Source organism: Ammospiza nelsoni, chromosome 23, assembly GCF_027579445.1.
Source record: "Ammospiza nelsoni isolate bAmmNel1 chromosome 23, bAmmNel1.pri, whole genome shotgun sequence".
Lineage (NCBI taxonomy): Eukaryota > Metazoa > Chordata > Aves > Passeriformes > Passerellidae > Ammospiza > Ammospiza nelsoni.
In genome coordinates, this window is record NC_080655.1 from 2,335,578 (window position 1) to 2,353,153 (window position 17,576).

The 17,576-nt window shown below is 52.3% G+C and overlaps 1 protein-coding gene across 1 annotated transcript in view; it reads left to right on the forward strand.

Annotated features, from left to right (window-relative positions):
* Positions 1–17,576, forward strand: part of FOXP4 (forkhead box P4) — a 56,658-nt gene that overhangs the window by 12,285 nt on the left and 26,797 nt on the right. Inside the window, exons 2-3 of the mRNA XM_059487826.1 lie at positions 7,131–7,350; positions 15,397–15,486. Of these exons, the coding sequence (XP_059343809.1) occupies positions 7,147–7,350; positions 15,397–15,486 (294 nt within the window). The 5' untranslated portion in view covers positions 7,131–7,146. The remainder of the gene's footprint in view (positions 1–7,130; positions 7,351–15,396; positions 15,487–17,576) is intronic.

Below are 17,576 nucleotides of genomic sequence, written 5' to 3' on the forward strand. Positions count from 1 at the left end.
TAAATGAATAAAACTTGCTCTCGCTCTCTCTCTCTCTCTCCGCCCTCATCCTCCATTCCGCCCGAGTTCCTCTCGGATGAAAGACCCTTTTTTCCCTTCCTTTCTCGCATCCCTCTTTCCTATAACTTCTGAGAAAGAAAAGTTTGGGCTTTCAGCAATTTCTCGGCAGCCAAGGTCCGTCTTTCTTCCTTTCTTTAACGGGGGATATTGGATATTTCATTTGAATCTCCTTTTTTTCAATTAAAAGTGCCCCGTTCCTTCTCTTCCAGCTGCTCCATTCTCCTGCCCTGGCTCGGCAGCAGGAGAAGCGATTTTCCTTTCTTTAATATTTCAGCTCTTCCCCTGAGACGGGCTGCCTGCCTTATTTTTTTTTTTTTTAATAGACTTTTTCTCCCTCTATTAAACTTTTCCAATCTTCGTCCCTTTATTTTTTTTCCCTTCCCACCTCTTTAAACAAAAAAAAAAAAAAAAAAAGAAAAAAAAACCACCAAAAAAAAAATCTAGGAAAAGTTATAAAATGGGAAGAACTGGGTCATTCAGGAAGTTATTGAAATAACTTCAAAATTAGGCTTCACTTTCACTCTCCTTGGAGTGGTTCTGCCTTTGGGTGCAGTCTCCTCCCTGGTGGCTCTGTTATTGATGTCCAGGTGGGAATTTGGGGTTGGAGGTGTTGGGGGATCACCCAGATGAGAGCAGAGAGGTGGTTTTGGTGATTTGGGGTTTCTTTGAGGGAATGATGTGGGATTTGGTGGTGGTGTCCCATCCAAGGGCTCCTCGGGGATGGTGAGGGGATGTGTCCCCCCAGCCCGGTGCCCTAAGGGGGGATTTGGTGTCAGGACCCCGGTGTCACCTCGCCCTGTGCACTGTCCCCTGACTTCTTGTGGGTTTGGGATGTGACAGGTGAGAGGCTCTCCCAGCCCCACCTGTCCCCACTGAGGGCCTCTCCTGCTCCTCTGTGGGGTCACCAAGGATTTTGGGGCTGGAGAGAGGGTGGCCCTGATCCCTGTGCACAGAAGGGAGTTTTGGGATCTTTAAATTCCCATTTGGATCGTGTTGGGTTGAAGGAAAGCAAGTTTTTAGGGGGATGAGAAATGAGGGGATGCAGGGCTGGACCTGGCACTGTGGTGGCTGATGTGGCTTCATGGGGACGTCCTGGATTTTGGGAAGTTGAGTGGGAATCCTGCAGGATTTGGGCACTGGGCCTGCATCCCAGACTGATGGGACAGAGGTGCCAGGCCTGTATCCTGGCATCATGGGACACAGGTGCTGGTCCTGCATCCCAAACTGAAGGGACACAGGTACCAAACCTTTATCCTGTCCCACTGGGACACAGAAACTGGTTCTGCATTCCATCCTGATGGGACACAGGTGTTGGACCTTCAGCCACACCTGATGGGGCACAGATACCAAAACTGCATCCCTGCCTGGTGGGAAGCAGGTTCTGGATCTGCATCCTGACCTGATGGGACACAGGCATTGGACCTACATCCCAACCTAATGGGGCTTTGGTACCAGACCTTCATCCTGACACACTGGGACATGGATACCAGACCTGCATCCCCACCTGATGGGGCACTGGTACCAGACCTGCATCCTGACCCATTGGGACACAAGTTCTGGATCCACATCCCAACTTGATGGGGTTTGGGTGCCAAACCTTCATCCTGACCCACTGGAATGTGGATACCAGACCTGCATCCCACTGTGATGGGACACAAGTGCTGGATCTGCATCCTGACTCACTGGGGCATGGGTACCAGACCTGCATCCCAGTCAGACGGGACCAAACCTTCATCCTGGCTCAGTGGGACACAGGTACCAAACCTGCATCCCCACCTGATGGGACACAGGTGATGGATCTGCATCCTGGCCCACTGGGACCAGACCTGCATCCCAGTCTAATGGGACATGGGTACCAAAGCTTCGTCCTGACCCACTGGGACATGGATACCAGACCTGCATCCCAATCTAATGGGACATGGGTACCAAACCTTCATCCTGACCCCCTGGGACATGGATACCAGACCTGCATCCCCACCTGATGTGACGCAGGTGGTGGACCTTCATCGTGGCCCACAGGCTGCTCCATCACCCCAGCAGTGATCCAGAGACCACCAGCACCCACCGAGGGGCTGTCCCCGGGTCCCCACCACCACGTGTGGTGGCTCGGAGCAGCGAGGTGGGAGCCCCGTGCTCCACGTCACTATTTAATTAGACGTCCCTGATTAACAAAACTTGGCGTTAGGCTTCCTCCTGCCCTCATCTTTCCTGGCTCCGAATCAATGGCTTTGATATGCTAATTAGGGAGTAATTTAATTTCAAAAGGCCGCAATTAACAAGGGTGTTGTGGACATGCTGTAGTTAAGCTGCGTAATCTAATTTGCATTAGTAACAAGCAGGGACTAATTAGAAGCTTAATTAGACACTTAGACGGCTCTTGTGTTTACTTTCTTAATGAGATGGAGTGGGGTTCCTTTTTTTTTTTAATCTTTTCAAGAGCACAGCGAGGGAAGCAGGGATGGAGCAGGATGGGGCAGCCGGGCACGTGCTCCAGGACGGAGCAGCAGCCCCACGGTGCCAACACCGGCCTGGCCACCTCCAGCCAGTCCTACACCCACTCTGGGAGAGGGTTTTGTGTTCCTGGAAGCTTGGAAGGGAGTGGGAGAGGTGCCAGGCAGGTGTTGGTGTCTCTGGGAATGTGTGGGATCTCCTGTGGGGTTGGCTGCACTTGGGGCAGCTCTGGAGAGCAAAGGACGCTCCGGAGGTGACAGGTTCTGGAGAGGCAGGCGGGGCTTGCCAGGAGTACAGGAACCATCCCAGGCTTTCCCACATTGGAGTCCTCACAATTCCAGGTGCTTTCCAGCTCTCTGATCCAAGGATCCCCCGTTTTTGGGGGCAGGAGAACCTCACTGTGGCTCTCAGCAAAGGCTCCTCACTGCCTGCCTGTCCCTGGTGCCCGCGAGTGTGGCTGGGCTGGGCTGGCACTGAGGCAGGTGAGGAGAGCCAGGGGGTGAAGGTGAAGCACCAGAGGTTGGCTCTTCCCAAAGAAGTTGCTGGGAGCGAGATGAAAGTGGGAGATGAAAGTGCCCAGAGGTGAGATCCCATTAAAGCAGTGCCTGGGCTTAGCCGGTCCCTGGTTCCTTAAATATCTTCTAATTTACAGTAATGCTCCGGATTCGTCTCAGCTCCCCCAGACTTTTATTTTAATCCCCTTTCCACATTTCCATGTGTTTATGTGTTAATTAAAGGGTAAAAAGCCACTCTTGGAGCAATGCTGGGCTGCTGCTTCTCTTCCAGCGAAGCCTTTTAGGATTAGCAGCCGCTTCCTAAAGCCTGGCGGTGCCGGAGCAGGACGGGCAGGGTGCTCAACTTTCTGTAGCTGGGAGCCGATCCAGGGCCTGGGATCCAGCTTGCCTGAGTCCTCTTCTCCTTCCAGCTGTGCAGAGGAGCATCCTGCAGATTTCTGAGGGCTTACTGGGTCTGTGCTCCTTTGGGATCCGCTGGTACCCAAGGCCTGCTCCCCTCTGTGTCCTGGCTAGGCTGGAGAAGGGAGGAGGGCTCTGGAATACTGCTTTGGGACTGGGATAACTCTGAAATACTGCTTTGGGACTGGGATGTGGTGGGAAGGGTGGAAACAGCCTCTGGAACCTCTCAGTGTCAGTTTGTGTGTCACCTGTGCTGTCCCAGCTCGTAGAAAGTTTTCCCAGTGGTATTAAATCCTCATCCCTCCCTCGTGGGTAATGGTTTAGGAGCTCTTGGAGTTTGTGGCTGGGGATACTCAGGGCAGGGTAACCCACAGTGGTTGGGGATGGGGGCTCAAGGACAGGGACAGCAGGGTGGAGGTGACACTGGGTCAGTGCATGGCCCACGGAGGGCAGCCCAAAATTACGGAGCTGTCGAGGATAATGAAAAATAGGGAAAGCTGCTGAAATTGGTGTTGGGGCAGTGGTTTCTGAGGAGCTCGTGGTGTGGCTGTGGCTGTTCCAGCAGGTCCTGGAGGCTGGGAAGTGCCACTGAATTTTCCTGTCCTTGGAATCAGGCGGAGCAGTGGCATCGCTTGGAACGGGTCTGGATGGGCCAAAATTCCTTGTGAGTTTTTTGGGGGAGAAAATCACTGCTTCACCTGCTCTTGCTGCTCCTAAAATCCCACATCCATCGCTTCGAGCCCGTGGTTTTGGTCACCTCCATGTTCATCCTTCCCTTCTGGAGGGCTCGGTGGCAGTGCCAGCTCCTGGCATGGCACACTCATGGTGTTCCCATGGGAATTGTGGCACAAGCAGTGGGAGCCGCATCCCCAGCCCCTCCCTCCCAGGGAAGCTCCGGGCATCCATCAGCCCGTTAATTGCGCTAATTAGAGAGTGCGGAGGTGTTAATTGGAAAACCCTGGGATCGTGCCTGTTTGCGGGAGGGATGGATGTCAATAAAGCGGGATTGATGGCTGGGATGGAGCGTGCTCCGCGCAGGTTAGCGGCGAGTCGGGGGATGTCAAGGAAATGTTACTGCTCAGATGAAGCAATTGTTAATTAAAAGCCGCGGTAATTAATACACCCTCGTTGCCATATGGTCCTGCCGAAGGCAGGGGGATTCGTTGCTCCGTTTGTAATTCTCCGTTTCCTTCCCTTTGTCCTGCGGAAGGTGCGTGGTTGGATAAAAGGGGGGAACAAAAAACGCGGAGCGGTGGTTCAGCGAGTCTGAAATGGTAATTAATGGTAATTAACGATCCATTTGTGCAGCTTCTGTTGCTGTTGCCGTTGGAGGGGGCTCCTCCCTCCCCTTTTAAGCAAACCCACCCTTTCCCTCTGGATGTGGGTGTTGTTGGATCTTCCCGCTGGCTGTCTGGGCTCCGTCCCTGCCGCTGTGCCTGGGGGAAGGTCTGATCCTGCCCAGCCCCTCTGCACGCCGAGGAGGAGAATCCCTGCAACTCTGCTGGTGTTTGAACTGCGAGGGATGAGCAGCAGGAGCGGGGATGCTGCGGATCCCCCCCGGCTCTGTGCAGGGCTGCACGTGTGCTCTGGCATCGCTCAGCCCAGCTCTGCTCTTCCCACTCATCCCAGATCCGTCCTGGCTGGAAAAGTGCTTGTTGCTAATTTAAATCCAGTTTATAACCTCGCAGACACCGGCTTCGTTTTCAGTTTTTCTTTTTCTTTAAGGTTTTGCGAAACTTTTTATAGGAATGGAAATATTTCCATTATTATGGTGATGACTTTCTTTTATGACTTCCCTAGCAGCGTTGTTGGGATCCCAGACACTGCAGCATCCCAGAGGGGTTTGGGAACGGGAAGTGGAGTTTTACAGGACTTGGAGAGGGAGCTCAGCTGGCCCGGTGTCCCCAGCTCCGGGAATCACCCTGGCTGCAGGAATCTGCTCCAGCATCCCACCTCTGGCAGGGGCTGGAACCACCAGAGCGAGCCCACGGCTCCTCCACCAGCAGAGATTTCCTCCTAATTCCCAACAGTTAAACTCCAGTTTATGCCCGAAGCCAGGAAAGTTTTATATCCTTTCCAAAACTGTCTTTTTTTTTAAATTTTTTTTTTCCCCTTTTTTAATACTTCCTGTTGTAACTCTGGATATTCCTGTTCTCCATGTAAAAGTCAAATCCCTGCTGGAATCCTGATGAGTTTCTGACCCTGGTGATGCCGTTCGAGGGTCAGACACGAAGCGTTCCCCGTGGGCCCTCTTGGATTTCAGAGGGAAAACGGGAATAAGAACAGCAATAATTTCCTATTTCTGAACTTGAAATCCTTGAAATTCAAAGTGGGGAAGGAAATAGTGTAGTTTCAAGGAAAAAGTGAGGGGTTTATTCCAGATTTTTGCTGCTAAGGTTGGAGCAGCTTCCCATCGTTGTGAAGCTGCTCCAACCAAACCCAAATCCCACTAATCCCCTTAACCTTGAGCTGTCCCACAGCCACCAGTGTGTCACCCCCAGAGCCCTGGGACAGTGGGAGGGAGCCAGGAGCTCCCCTTGGGAATGGATGTCACTCATATCCCCTGCGGAAATGACTTTTGAAATGCAGATAATCTCCAACATGCAAATGAGCAGCTCGCTGCTCCCTGTTTAATATGAATGATCAGCCCCTGAATAGCGATTATTACACGCCACATTTCAGCAATTATGTTGTTCCTGGTTTGTCTCGCTGCCTTTTGGGGTGTGGAGGGGGAAATAGGGAAGAAAAGAGGGTGGAAAGAGAAAGGGGGGTGGTGTTTTTTCATCCCATCCCTCTGGTTTTGTTCCTGTCTTGTTCCAAACTCCGCAAGCGGCGGTGGGTGAGCGCTGAGCCCGTGCTGGTGGGATGGAGGGGTGTGGAAACAAAACTGCTTTTCCATGGAGGAAAACAAGTGTTGGGAAGGAGGGAGAGACCCTCACTCCTGGGTGGATTCTGTGCTGCCAGTTTTGTGTGTCAGGGCTGGATGTGGCAGAGAGCAGTTCTGGGTGTGCTGGTCCTGTTTTCTCCAGTACCAGCCCAAAACCAGGAGTTTCTCCTAGAAAAAGGCGCCTTCAGCTTCACAATCACCAACCTGCCACTCATCCGAGCCCACAGAGCAAAAACTGGGAGAAGGGAAGGATTTTCCAGTCTTGGTTTTGCTGGGCTCTCGTTCCCACATCCCAGCTCTGCCGTTCCTCTGGGTTTCCTCAGCCTGGCACCTCCTGCCCGGTGGTTCTTCCAGCTGGGAAGTGGTGGTTTGCTGGGAGATGAAGCATTTGGAAGGGAATGTTTTGACTTTGTTAGGATTTTCAGGGTGGAATATAAGGTGCAGGCTCTCTGTGTCTCGCTGGGGCTTCGGGTGTGCTCTCACCATGAAGTACTTTGCAATTTGGGGAAAAACAAATGGATTCCTGGATCTCTGTGTCTGGCTGGGGCTTCAGGTGTGCTCTCACCATGAAATTTGGGGAAAACAAACGAATTCCTGGAGCTCAGTGCCCTGTACCAGGCTCAGGGAAAGCTGGAATTGTGGGTTTTCCTAAGGACTGGGTCGCACTTGCTTTTTCTAGGGACGTGCACCGTGTTTGCAGCAGCTCCACATTTATTTTTTGGGGTGCGAACCGAACACAACTAAAACCCAACACGGTTTGACACCCATCCCACCGGGACCTCAGCCCCCGTTCTCAGGCTCTTCTCTCCCCTCTCCAGGTCCTGCTAGCGAGTCATGATGGTTGAATCTGCCTCGGAGACGATCCGCTCCACGCCCTCGGCGCAGAACGGGGTGAGCAGCCTGAGCAATCAGCCCGATGCCGGCGGCGGTGGCGGCAGCGGGGGCGGCCCCGGGGGCAGCGGCCGCGACGGAGCCGCCGGAGCCGAGGCCAACGGAGAGATGAGCCCCGTGGAGCTCCTGCACTTCCAGCAGCAGCAGGTAATGCAGGCTAACCTGTTCCTTCAAGCCCCGCTTGCACGGGCAGCGGGGTTCCGCAAGGATGCGGTTTGGGGACGACATTGGGTTTTGCCGTGATTTGTGCTTGGGGTTGGGTTCCGCCAGGTTTGGCCATTCATGGTTGAGGTGCCCCAAAAATCAAGGGGTTTGTCCTTGTCCCACATGCCTTGGGAAGCAGAGCCCACCCATCCAAACCTGTTCCTTCAAAGCTGGCTTGCACAGGCAGCGGGGCCCTGCAAGGATGCGGTTTGGGGACAGCACTGGGTTTTGCCGTGATTTGTACTCGGGGTTGGGCTGCACTAGGTTTGGCCATTCGTGGTTGAGTGCCCCAAAAATCAAGGGTTTTGTCCCTGTCCGACATGCCTTGGGAAGCAGAGCCCATCCATCCAAACCTGCTGGTTTTTTCCTGCCTGCTCTGCCCGCCATCAATCCGTGGGGCTGAGACACCAAAAACTTTGGCTGTAACACAAGGAACAGGTCCTGCCTGAGAGGATTTTGGTTTTCCAGGAGCTGCTTTCCCATTCCCAGCACTCCTGGAGATTGAGCCTCACCCACAGGACACGTGTGACAGTGACATGTGTGTGCAGCAGCTCTGGATGTGCCCCTGGGGTAGCCCCTGCCACACACGTGTCCCCTCTCAGCCCTGAGGACGTGCCTGCAGCTTACCTTTCCAAACAAACTTTGGCGAAAAAACATCAATTTCCCTGCTCAGCTACTAAATAAGGCAATGATCCCTCTCCTCGTACGGAGATCGCCTCCCTGAGCCATAAATTCCAGCGTGAAAGCTGTAAAAAATTGCTGTGTCTGATACTTTAGTAGGGAGTGCTGTAAATCCATTACCTGGATAACAGGCGTTCCGCACGCCGCTAAGCCCCTGTTCCCCGCATCCAAAGGGTAATCATGCGTGTAATGCTGCTGCCAGTGCCCCTCTGAGGAGCTCCCTGCTCTCCCTCCTGGAATTCCAGCAGATAACGGGAGATCCGTGTGTCCCCTCAGCCAAAAAGATGCAAATCGTGGCTCTGAAATGGGGGATCTCCTCCAGAAAATCAGGATTTTCGTCCTTGTGGATTCTCCTGGTTCATGCTGATGTTTCATTTCACCCCTCTGTTGTTTCTCCTGGTGGGAAGCTGGCTGGCATGTGGTATTATTAAAGCAGAGGGTTTGGTGTCACTTGGGTTTTTTTATTTTTCCCAAAAATACCAAGTGACACCTCCAGCGACAGCACCTGGGGAAGGAAGGGGGAGAACCCATCCCGAGGATTATCCATCTTCCTGCTTCAGGGAGCAGGCTGAGCACCAGCTGGGGTCAGGAATAAATGTCCCCACAGCGGAGTTTTGGACAATTAGGTGCTTGATGGAGGCTTTGCTCCATCCCCGGGAGCACCCAGCGTTCTGCCCGGGTTTTTGGATGGCTGGGCTGCTCCGTGTGCTCTCTCCCTCATCCTGGAATGGCAGCTCTCCATCCTGATTCTCTTTGAGCTTTATGAAATCCCTCCAAGAAACCTTGGGAAGCCTGCAGGGGTGGGAGTTTGATCCTGGTGACCCCAAAGCTCTGTGTCTGTGGGGATTTCTGTGCCCAGATTCCATTTTTGACCTTTTCCAGTGCCTGTCACCTCGCTGTTTTTACAAGCGTGAGGCCAGACAGGTCTTGGCAGGGAATTTTTGGGTTAAAGCTGCTCTCCAAGGGTGCTGCCTCGAGGTGGGTGAGATGTTGAGGCCATGGGGGTGTTTGTGGGGTGCTCAGAGACCTTGTTGTGGGGTGTCCCTGGAGCAAGGATTGCTGAGACGGGGTCACCCAGGTCTCAACATCCATCCATCCGTCCATCCGTCCATCCGTCCATCCTCATCCCTCCCAATCCATGCCACTTCCCAGAGAGCCTGGAAGGGGAGAGCAGGGTGGAAAGGGCATCCCCTCTCCTTCCTCCCCTTCCTCCCTCCTGCTCCTCCTCCTCTCCCTCCTCTCCCCAGCCCGGGGGGGTTAAATCCCTGCATTTCAATGCTCGGGTGGGGCTGAAAAGCCTCAATAGCTCCCGGCAGCTTTGTGCGGGGGCTGGTGGAGGGGAGAGGTCGCCCGGGGGCACCGGGGGCAGCCCCCGGCCCGGGACCCCTCCCCTGTCCCCGCTGTTGCTGTGGGAACGGGGAGGGACCTCCCAAAGGGATCTGCCAGCTTTCCTTCCTTTCCCTTTTTCCTTCCCTTCCCTTTTTCCTGGGAAAGGAGAAGGAAAAAGGGAGAAGGAAAAAGGAAAGGAAAGGGGAAAGGAAACTGGAAAGGGGAAAGGAAAAAGGAAAGGGGAAAGGAAAGGGGGCATGGGGTGATGGGGGTGGCACATCCCTGTGGTGGAGGATCCTCTGGAATTTTAGGAGTGGGAATAAACCACTGCTCAGCCACCATTTGGGGTTTTCCTGGGTGTTTTTTTGCTGAATTGCTGCAAAGAATTCCAGCTTTTGGAATTCTTTGAATCCACGGGGTGCAGAGAGATGGGGTCTCTGCAGGTTTGGGGTGCAGGGAATGGAGGGAAAGGATGGAAGAAGGTCCTTGCAGACACAGCAGATTTCCGCATGGAGAACCCAAATCCGTGCAAACCTCGTGGAGCAGGGATGTCCTGGGACAAGCAAGGGGACAATCCCTGAGTCTGGCACCCCACAGGAGCTCCTTGCAGCTCTAAATCCATGGAAAAGGAGCCAGCTGGAAAATCCAGCTGCTCTGGTGTTGTTTTATGGTGCAAAAAATACCCAAAAAATTGCAGCTTGCTGCAGACAGGCGTCAAAGAAACGGGGAGGAATAAACAAAAATAAGACTTGTTTTGGAGAAGGAGCAAACGGGACTTTTTTGGGAGTTGGGGAAGGGTGTGGAGGGGGAGGAGAGGCACTTTGCTGCCCTGGGAGAGATACCATTCCATAAAACATGTGATCACATCTCAAATATATTGTGTAATCCTCTATTATTAGGGTATTTAAGATAAAAACGAGGCCGGAGCACTTAAGTGAAACTCATCTCTCTCTTCACTTCCCTGATTCATATTTAATATTTCACTGAGGACAAATGCAGGAGCAGTTTTTCCTTTTTTCCCCTTTTTTTTTTCCTCCTTCTCCCTCCTTTTTTCCTCCTTTTCCCCTATTTTTTTCCCATTTTCCCCCTTTTTCTCCCCTTTTTCCCCTCCTTTTTCTCCAATTTTTCTGCCTTTTTCCCCTTTCCCCCCTTTTCCCTCATTTTCCTCCCTTTTTTCCCCTTTTTTTCCACGGAATGGGATTGTCAGGAGGCTGTTCCTTGTCCTGTTAATTACTGGGGCTGGGTTTAGCCCCTTTCCTGTGAGGACTGAGCAGTCAGGAGCAGAGGAATAAAATCCAGGAGCATTGGAACAGGGCAGAACAGCTGGGGCTGGGCCACAGACACAGAGCTGGGTGTAAAAAGGGAATTTTTTTTTTTTTCATTTTCCTGTGAGGAATTGTGTCATTTTTTGTTCATTTGGATCTCTTTGGAGCCATTTGGTTCTGGTTAAGCGAGGCCAGGGCTGGGCTGGTGGAAGTGCTCCTCAATATGGCATCATTTACTGTTAATATCCAGCTAAAAATATCCCTGTGTGTTGTTTTAATGGCTCTAATTCTGGAATGTGACGATGTCATTTTTATGAGGTTAGTGTAAAAAATCTTCCTTTTTTTTTTTTTTTTACCATTTTTTCATCCCTTCCCAACCTTTCTCCACCCTCCAAAAGGATCAGAGGGAAAAGGGAAGATAAAAATCCCCTTCCTCCTTCATTCCATGCAAAGTTCTTGCTTTAATGGAAATTTTCAGGTGTTTTTATTCTTTTTGGAAGGTAAAACACCATAGAAAGCTGTGATCCAGGTGGAAAATCCCTCAGATGATTTTGGGCAGCTCTTCCCAGCTGGAATTAAAAACTCCATCCTCATGAAGTGAAATATCTGGTAATTGAGGCACTTCCAAATCCCCCAAGCAAGATTCTCCTTTGTCCTGGGATTATTTTGTGTCGATTTTTTGGGGGGAGGCTGTGGCTCCTCCTTTTCTAATGACCATGGATGTCTCCATGCTGTCCAAACTTTTTTTTTGAGCTCTTGACCCATTTATTCCCAATTAGGCCTCAGAGAGGCTCTGCTGGGGCAGGTTTTGAGGAGGAAAAGGCAAGGATGAGGATTAATCCCACATTAATCCAAGGTATGGTGTGAGGCAGCTCTCCCTGGGCTATTCCAGGGCTGGAGCCAGGTTTGGGTTTCCTGGGGTTTTTTGTTTTGTTTTTGGTTTTTTTTGGTTTTTTGTTTTGTTTTGTTTTTGGTGGTTTTTTTGTTTGTTTTTGGGGGGGGGTTGTTTGTTTTTGTTTGTTTGTTTTTTGTTTTGTTTTCTGGTATTTCCCCATGGCACAAAGGGGAGTTTGTGTTGTTTACCATGGAAAAGGCAAAAATCAGCCAAAATCTGCCCTTGCTGGGGGTCTGGAGAAACATCCAGCACATCCGGGGTGGAGAGGGAAAAATCAGGATAATCCTCAGGTAGGCTGGGTGGGAGTTGGACAATGAGGCTGCTCCCCTGCTGGAGGATGTCTGGATTTTGGGATGGTTCAGAGAATTTGGGGATTTGGGGTCTGAGGGGAGGGATGAGCATCCCTGGGGGGATCCTGGGAGCAGGAAAATCTCCAGTGCTGTGGGAGCAGGTCCTGGCAGGGTGGGATTGGTCCCAGCATGGCTGGGATGGAAATTTTGGCTGTTCATGGACCCCTTCCCCATGCCAGCACACACCCTCCAGCATCTCCCACCTCTCCCCGCAATCCCAGGTGTGTTCCACACCCCAAGGAAGTTCTGGGCCTCCCCCAGCAATGTCCAGGTCCCCATCCTCTTCCTCATCCTGGAGTGTGCTGCGTTTGGGGAGGGCAGAGCCAAACCAGCCCTATCTGTGTCTGAGACAAACTTTTTCTGGGATCATCTGCAAACTTTTTCTAGAAGCATTTACAAATTTTTTCTGGGATCATTTGGTGATCAGAGGGAGTTTGACACAAGGAATTCATTCCCAATTCTGGCTGATGTGCTGATGGATAACACCAGGATAACACCCTGGATATGTGTTGATTTTTATTTATAAATCATTTTCCCTCTGGTTCACAGAGGTAAAATCCCATCTACTCCCACAGGGAAAGTCTTCCTTCTGCTTCCCACCTCCTCAGCCCCAAGGAGAGGCTCTGACTGATGGAAATCTTCATCCCCCCACCATGGGCTGCTCCTCCTGCCTTGTTTGGGCAACAAATGCAGCTGACAGGTGGCTCTGCCTCCTGAAATTCCATCCTGGGTCCTCCACATGCTCTGTCCAGGTTTCCATCCCTGTCTGAGGGACCTGCAGCAGGTTTTATCCCTGTCTGAGGGACCTTGCAGCAGGTTTCATGTTCCATCCCAGTCTGAGGGACCTTGCAGCAGGTTCCATCCCTGTTTAAAGGACCTGCAGCAGGTTCCATCCCTGTTTAAAGGACCTGCAGCAGGTTCCATCTCTGTTTGAGGGATATTGCAGCAGGTTCCATCCCTGTTTAAAGGACCTGCAGCAGGTTCCATCTCTGTTTGAGGGATATTGCAGCAGGTTCCATCCCTGTCTGCAGCTGAGCCCAGCTCAGGATGGAGAGGGGACAGAGGCAATGGAGGGAGGGGGCAGCTCCGGGCCCTTGCCAGAGAGGCCCCTGTGTGCAATTGTGAGGCCATGTCGGGTTTTTTTTCCCTGTAAATCTTTGTAATTTCGTGCTTCAGAGCACACCAAAGTGAGGGAGCCAGCGGGGAGTGAATTAAATTCCCCCCTGAGAGGCGGCGCGGTGGGGCCGAGCCGCCACCCCGGGCCAGCCAGGCCTTGGGAAGAGAAATTTGAACTTTGGGAAGAGAAATTTCAGGAGAAATCCTGTGCAGCACTTTTTGTGTGCTGGAGAAGTTTTGTGCAGCACTTTTTGTGTGCTGGAGTTCTTTTCCTGAGGCTTTTCTCCCTTTATTTTTCGTCCTTGCTGCGCTGATTTTTGCTAGGCCGGGGCAGGGCCCTGCCCTCACTGGGTGTCCTCTGTGAGGTGGTGCTTGCAAAAATGGCAGGAATTGCACATGGAGAATCCAAATTCATGGAAAACTCTGCTAAAAGACACTTGGAAAAGCAGCTAAAGCTCAGGGATTTGCTGTGGGGATGTGGGATGCAGCTCCAGCACCCATCCTGGTGGGAGCCTCGGGCCTAAGCTGCCATCAAGTGGATTCCTCCACCTTGGCTTTTAACTGGAATTACTGTTTTCATTTCTAAAAGTAATTAAAATATCAGACCTTGAGCTGTCATAACTGTCACAGGGTTTTTGTGCTCGCATTACCGATGCACATCTATCCCTGGTAATAACAGGGAAAATAAAATGCCCTGGAGAAAAAAGAAAACATTGGGGCTGAGGCAGCTTCGGGATCAGGACCATGGGATTTTTCCATCAGTGATTCCCAGCGGTGAATTGTGGTGTTTGTCCTCCAGGATCTGAGTTTTGAGTTGTTTGGATAAAGGAAGTTTGGGAGTTATTGCTCAGTGGCCATAGGTCAGCTCTGGGTGCACAATCCTGGGACACAACTCTGGTAAATTCACCACAGGAATAGGAAATTAGGATCCATTTACTTATAAAATCCCTCAGGTTTTGATTTTCTTGGGGCTCTCTGGTTCGTGGGACGGTGACAAACACAGCCAAGGGTGCCCAGTGTTGTGTCTGGGGTGTTTGGTTTGAGCCTCCTGCTATGAAATTACAATTTTTTTATAAAGTAAGGCTGGGTGTGTTAAACCCTCTGCTCTCAGCCTCCAACTGGAAATTCCCTCTCATTTTCCACGTGCCCTTGTAGTGCCTGTCCAGCTGCACAGAGTGGGTCAGGTGAATTTTCCACCCAAAGATGTGGCACAGCTGGGGCATCCTGTGCTCATCCCAAGAGTTCCCTTGCGCACAGGAGCACAGGGAGGACCTGAAATGCGACCTAAAATGCAGGGAATTACTTTTCATGGGTGTTCCATTTGAGGAGGGGCTCTGGGTTAGGGTTTTGTGGGTGCTCCTTGGTTTGGATCAACAGGTGAGGTGTGTGCTGAGCTGTGAGTGGATTTGGGGAGGGAAGGAGGGTGGAGATTTTTCAAAAACGTGCCCCAAAAAAAAACCCAGAAGGGAGGAAAAGAATCCTTGTAAAGCAGAAATAAGGAGCAAACAGGTCTGGGAGCACTGGCTTGTTTTCTCAGAGCTTTACTTCTTTTCCTGGCTCCCAAGCTCTTTTTCTCAGCTCACGCTTGCTCCTCTCCTCATCTCTTCACAGGATTTTCCTTAATTTCCCATTTTCTCCAGCTGCCTATAGTGCTGGGCATGACTCTCTTGTACCTGTGTTTTTCACAAGTGCATTTTATCAATTTCTGTTGTTTTCTGCCTATTTTTGTGGGATTCCCAGGGGGATTTTTTTTTTTGTGGGATTCCCTGTAAAAACTTGAAGAACTCTTCACTTTTTCTAGGCAAACCCCCCTAAAAACAATCAGGTTTCATGGTGGTCACTTGTGTGGGTTGCTGAGCACCTCTTGGATCACCATCAAATGCACTCAGACGAATTCCTGGATTGATTCAGGCTGGAGTCCTACACTTGGCTTCACCTAAACCTGGCTGGAACTTTCTGCCACAATCCAGTTAATAAAATTAAATACCCACGGTGGCTTTGGGCACAAGGGACAGCTGTGGTGCTGGTGGCTGTGAAATAAATCAATCAACCAGGGGACAGATCTCTGAGTGGCTGTGCCAGAGCTGGGGTTTGAGGATGACCCTTGTGAGGTGGGAATGCTGGAGCTGGTGGGGATTTTTGGGAGAGGACAGGATTGTTTGTCCCCATGGGAACTGGGAAGGTGCTGGTCTCTAATGGGATATACTGGTGTGGCAGGAGGGAGCACTGGGGAGTGCTGCCCTCTCTGTGTATCAAACCCATCCCGTGAGGGAAATCCATGGAGAAGGAGCCAGAGCTGGAGGAGGAGGAGGAGGGAGCCTTGCTCATGCCCACCCCTGTGTCTCTCTTGCAGGCTCTGCAGGTGGCTCGGCAGTTCCTGCTGCAGCAGGCCACGGGGCTCAGCTCCCCCAGCAGCAACGAGGGCAAGCAGCCAGCGGTGCAGGTGAGCCCCAATGTCCCCTGTCACCCCCTCCTGGGGACAGCACAAACCCTTGTCACCTCATGGCTGGAGCACTCCAGGAGTTAAATCCTCTGGGAACCTCCAGAAGTTTCTTGGGAGGTTTATCTGTGTGTGGGAATGGTTGGGGAGGGGAGGTCACTGTGTGTCACCACTTTTTGGGACAGTGTTTTGGAGACAGAGTTTCCCAGGGCTGGAGCATCCCAGGATTGATGCTGGGTGCTGTGAGGTGGCACAGGGCTGGAAAAGGGAACAATCCTTTGGCTGGAGCCAGGGCAGGTCCTCCAGGATGGGACAGAGGCCCAGCTGGGATGGGGATTTGTGGCACTGGCAGGAAAATGGGCTTTGGGTTGGCACATCCTGCTCCTGTAGGGATGGGGCACCTCCCTTTGCTCCCCTTCTCTGCCAGAGGAAAAGGGCAGAAAATGGGCAGGAGAGGGGTGAAATCTGGAGAGAGGGAGAGGCAGGGAGAAGCAAAGCCCAAGCGATGGGAAGTGACAATTTAAATAGCTGTGCGGAGGGGCTCTCCCTTCAGGCTAATTAAATTTATCGGAGAACAGCAGGTTACCTTATTAGAGCCACGTGGGTTTAATTAACAAAGGAAAGTAATTAGCACAAGCGCTCTCGGAGCTGGAGGTCCTGCCTGTGCCAGGCTGAGCCGGGTGGCAGCAGGAGCCAGGCTGGGATGGGCAATCCCTGGATCCTCTGTGCCAGGGCATGGCTGAGCCATCCAGCAGCAAATCCCAGAGCTGCCAAGGGGTCAGGAGAGCCCAGAACCCCCCGGGCTGGGAAACAGCAGCTGGGTGGGAGCAGTGGGAATTAGTCAGGGCTCCTACGGCACAAACAGGCGGCTTTTTCCAGCGGTGCCGGCAGGAAGGAAATGCAGTCACTGCATGGAAAATGTCTGCAGAGGACAAAGGCGGCGAGGGTGAAGTCAGATTCCGGTAACCGGCGCCTCGCTCCCCTCCGTGGGTGTGTGTCCCTGCACTCCTCCTCCTCCTGCTGCTCCTTATCCCTCCTTGCTCTCCCCGGCTGGATGCAGCCGAACATCCCGCGCTGCTCCCCAGCCTCCCCTCCCTGCTGCCCATCTGGCCAGCGGCTTTCGCCGGAGTGAACTGGATCTCCTTCTTCTCCCTCCCTCCCCTCCTCCCTTTTTTCTCTCTCTCTCTCCGTGTTGCAAAAAGGACTTGTGAAAGTTGTAGACGTGAGTCAGAAATAGCTCATAACTCAGCAGCGCCCGGCAGTGCCTCCCCCCGCAGCCCCGCCGGCAGCTGGAGCGGGATCTGACCGAGGGGAGATAGGGGATTAAGCAGACTCCTTTGAAAGGAAGTTTATCTAAGGCACCGTGGTGTGGATGAGACTGGCCAGGACGGCTGCAAGAGGAGGAGGAGGAAGGCTGGGTCCCAGCACAGCCCTCCTTGGCTTGGAGGCAGCAGGAAGCGAAGCAGGGTGGGGATGTTTGAGAATTGGGGTGTCCTTAGGGTTGCTGCCTGTGGATGTGCAGCCCCACAACTTTGGGAAGGGATTTCCACATGCATGGGGAATTTTGTCTCGCCTCAGCTCTGTGCCAGATGGTTCCTGACCCCCAGTCCTGGAGGAATGAGCAGGAGGGTCCCAGTGCTGGCAGGGAGACCCCCGTGCTTGCCCACACTATGCACTCTCCTTGTCACCCCACTGATGGGGATGGGACAGTTTTGGGGCACCAAGCCAGCAGGATTAATGACATTCCCGACAGCCTGAGCTTAAAAACAAGCAGGGAGCTGCTGGACTCAGCAGCATCTTGGATTGGGGTTTGTTTTGGAGTAGGGACCCTCTTCCCACATGCCATGAGGTGTGTGTGGACAGTCTCATGTTGTCACTCCACTTACAGCTGCAGGAAAGGGGAAAAAAACCCAAACCCCCATCTCTGGGTGTTCTAAAACATTTAGAAACAAGTTTATTTCTTTACAACTTTAAAACTCTTGAAAACTTGGTGGGCACTGACAAAATGTTGCTTTTGGGGGCTTTTGGTGTTGCAGGGCATTGTCATCCTGGGATGGTGGGAGCAGCAGATCCCCCTGGGATCCAGGAAAACC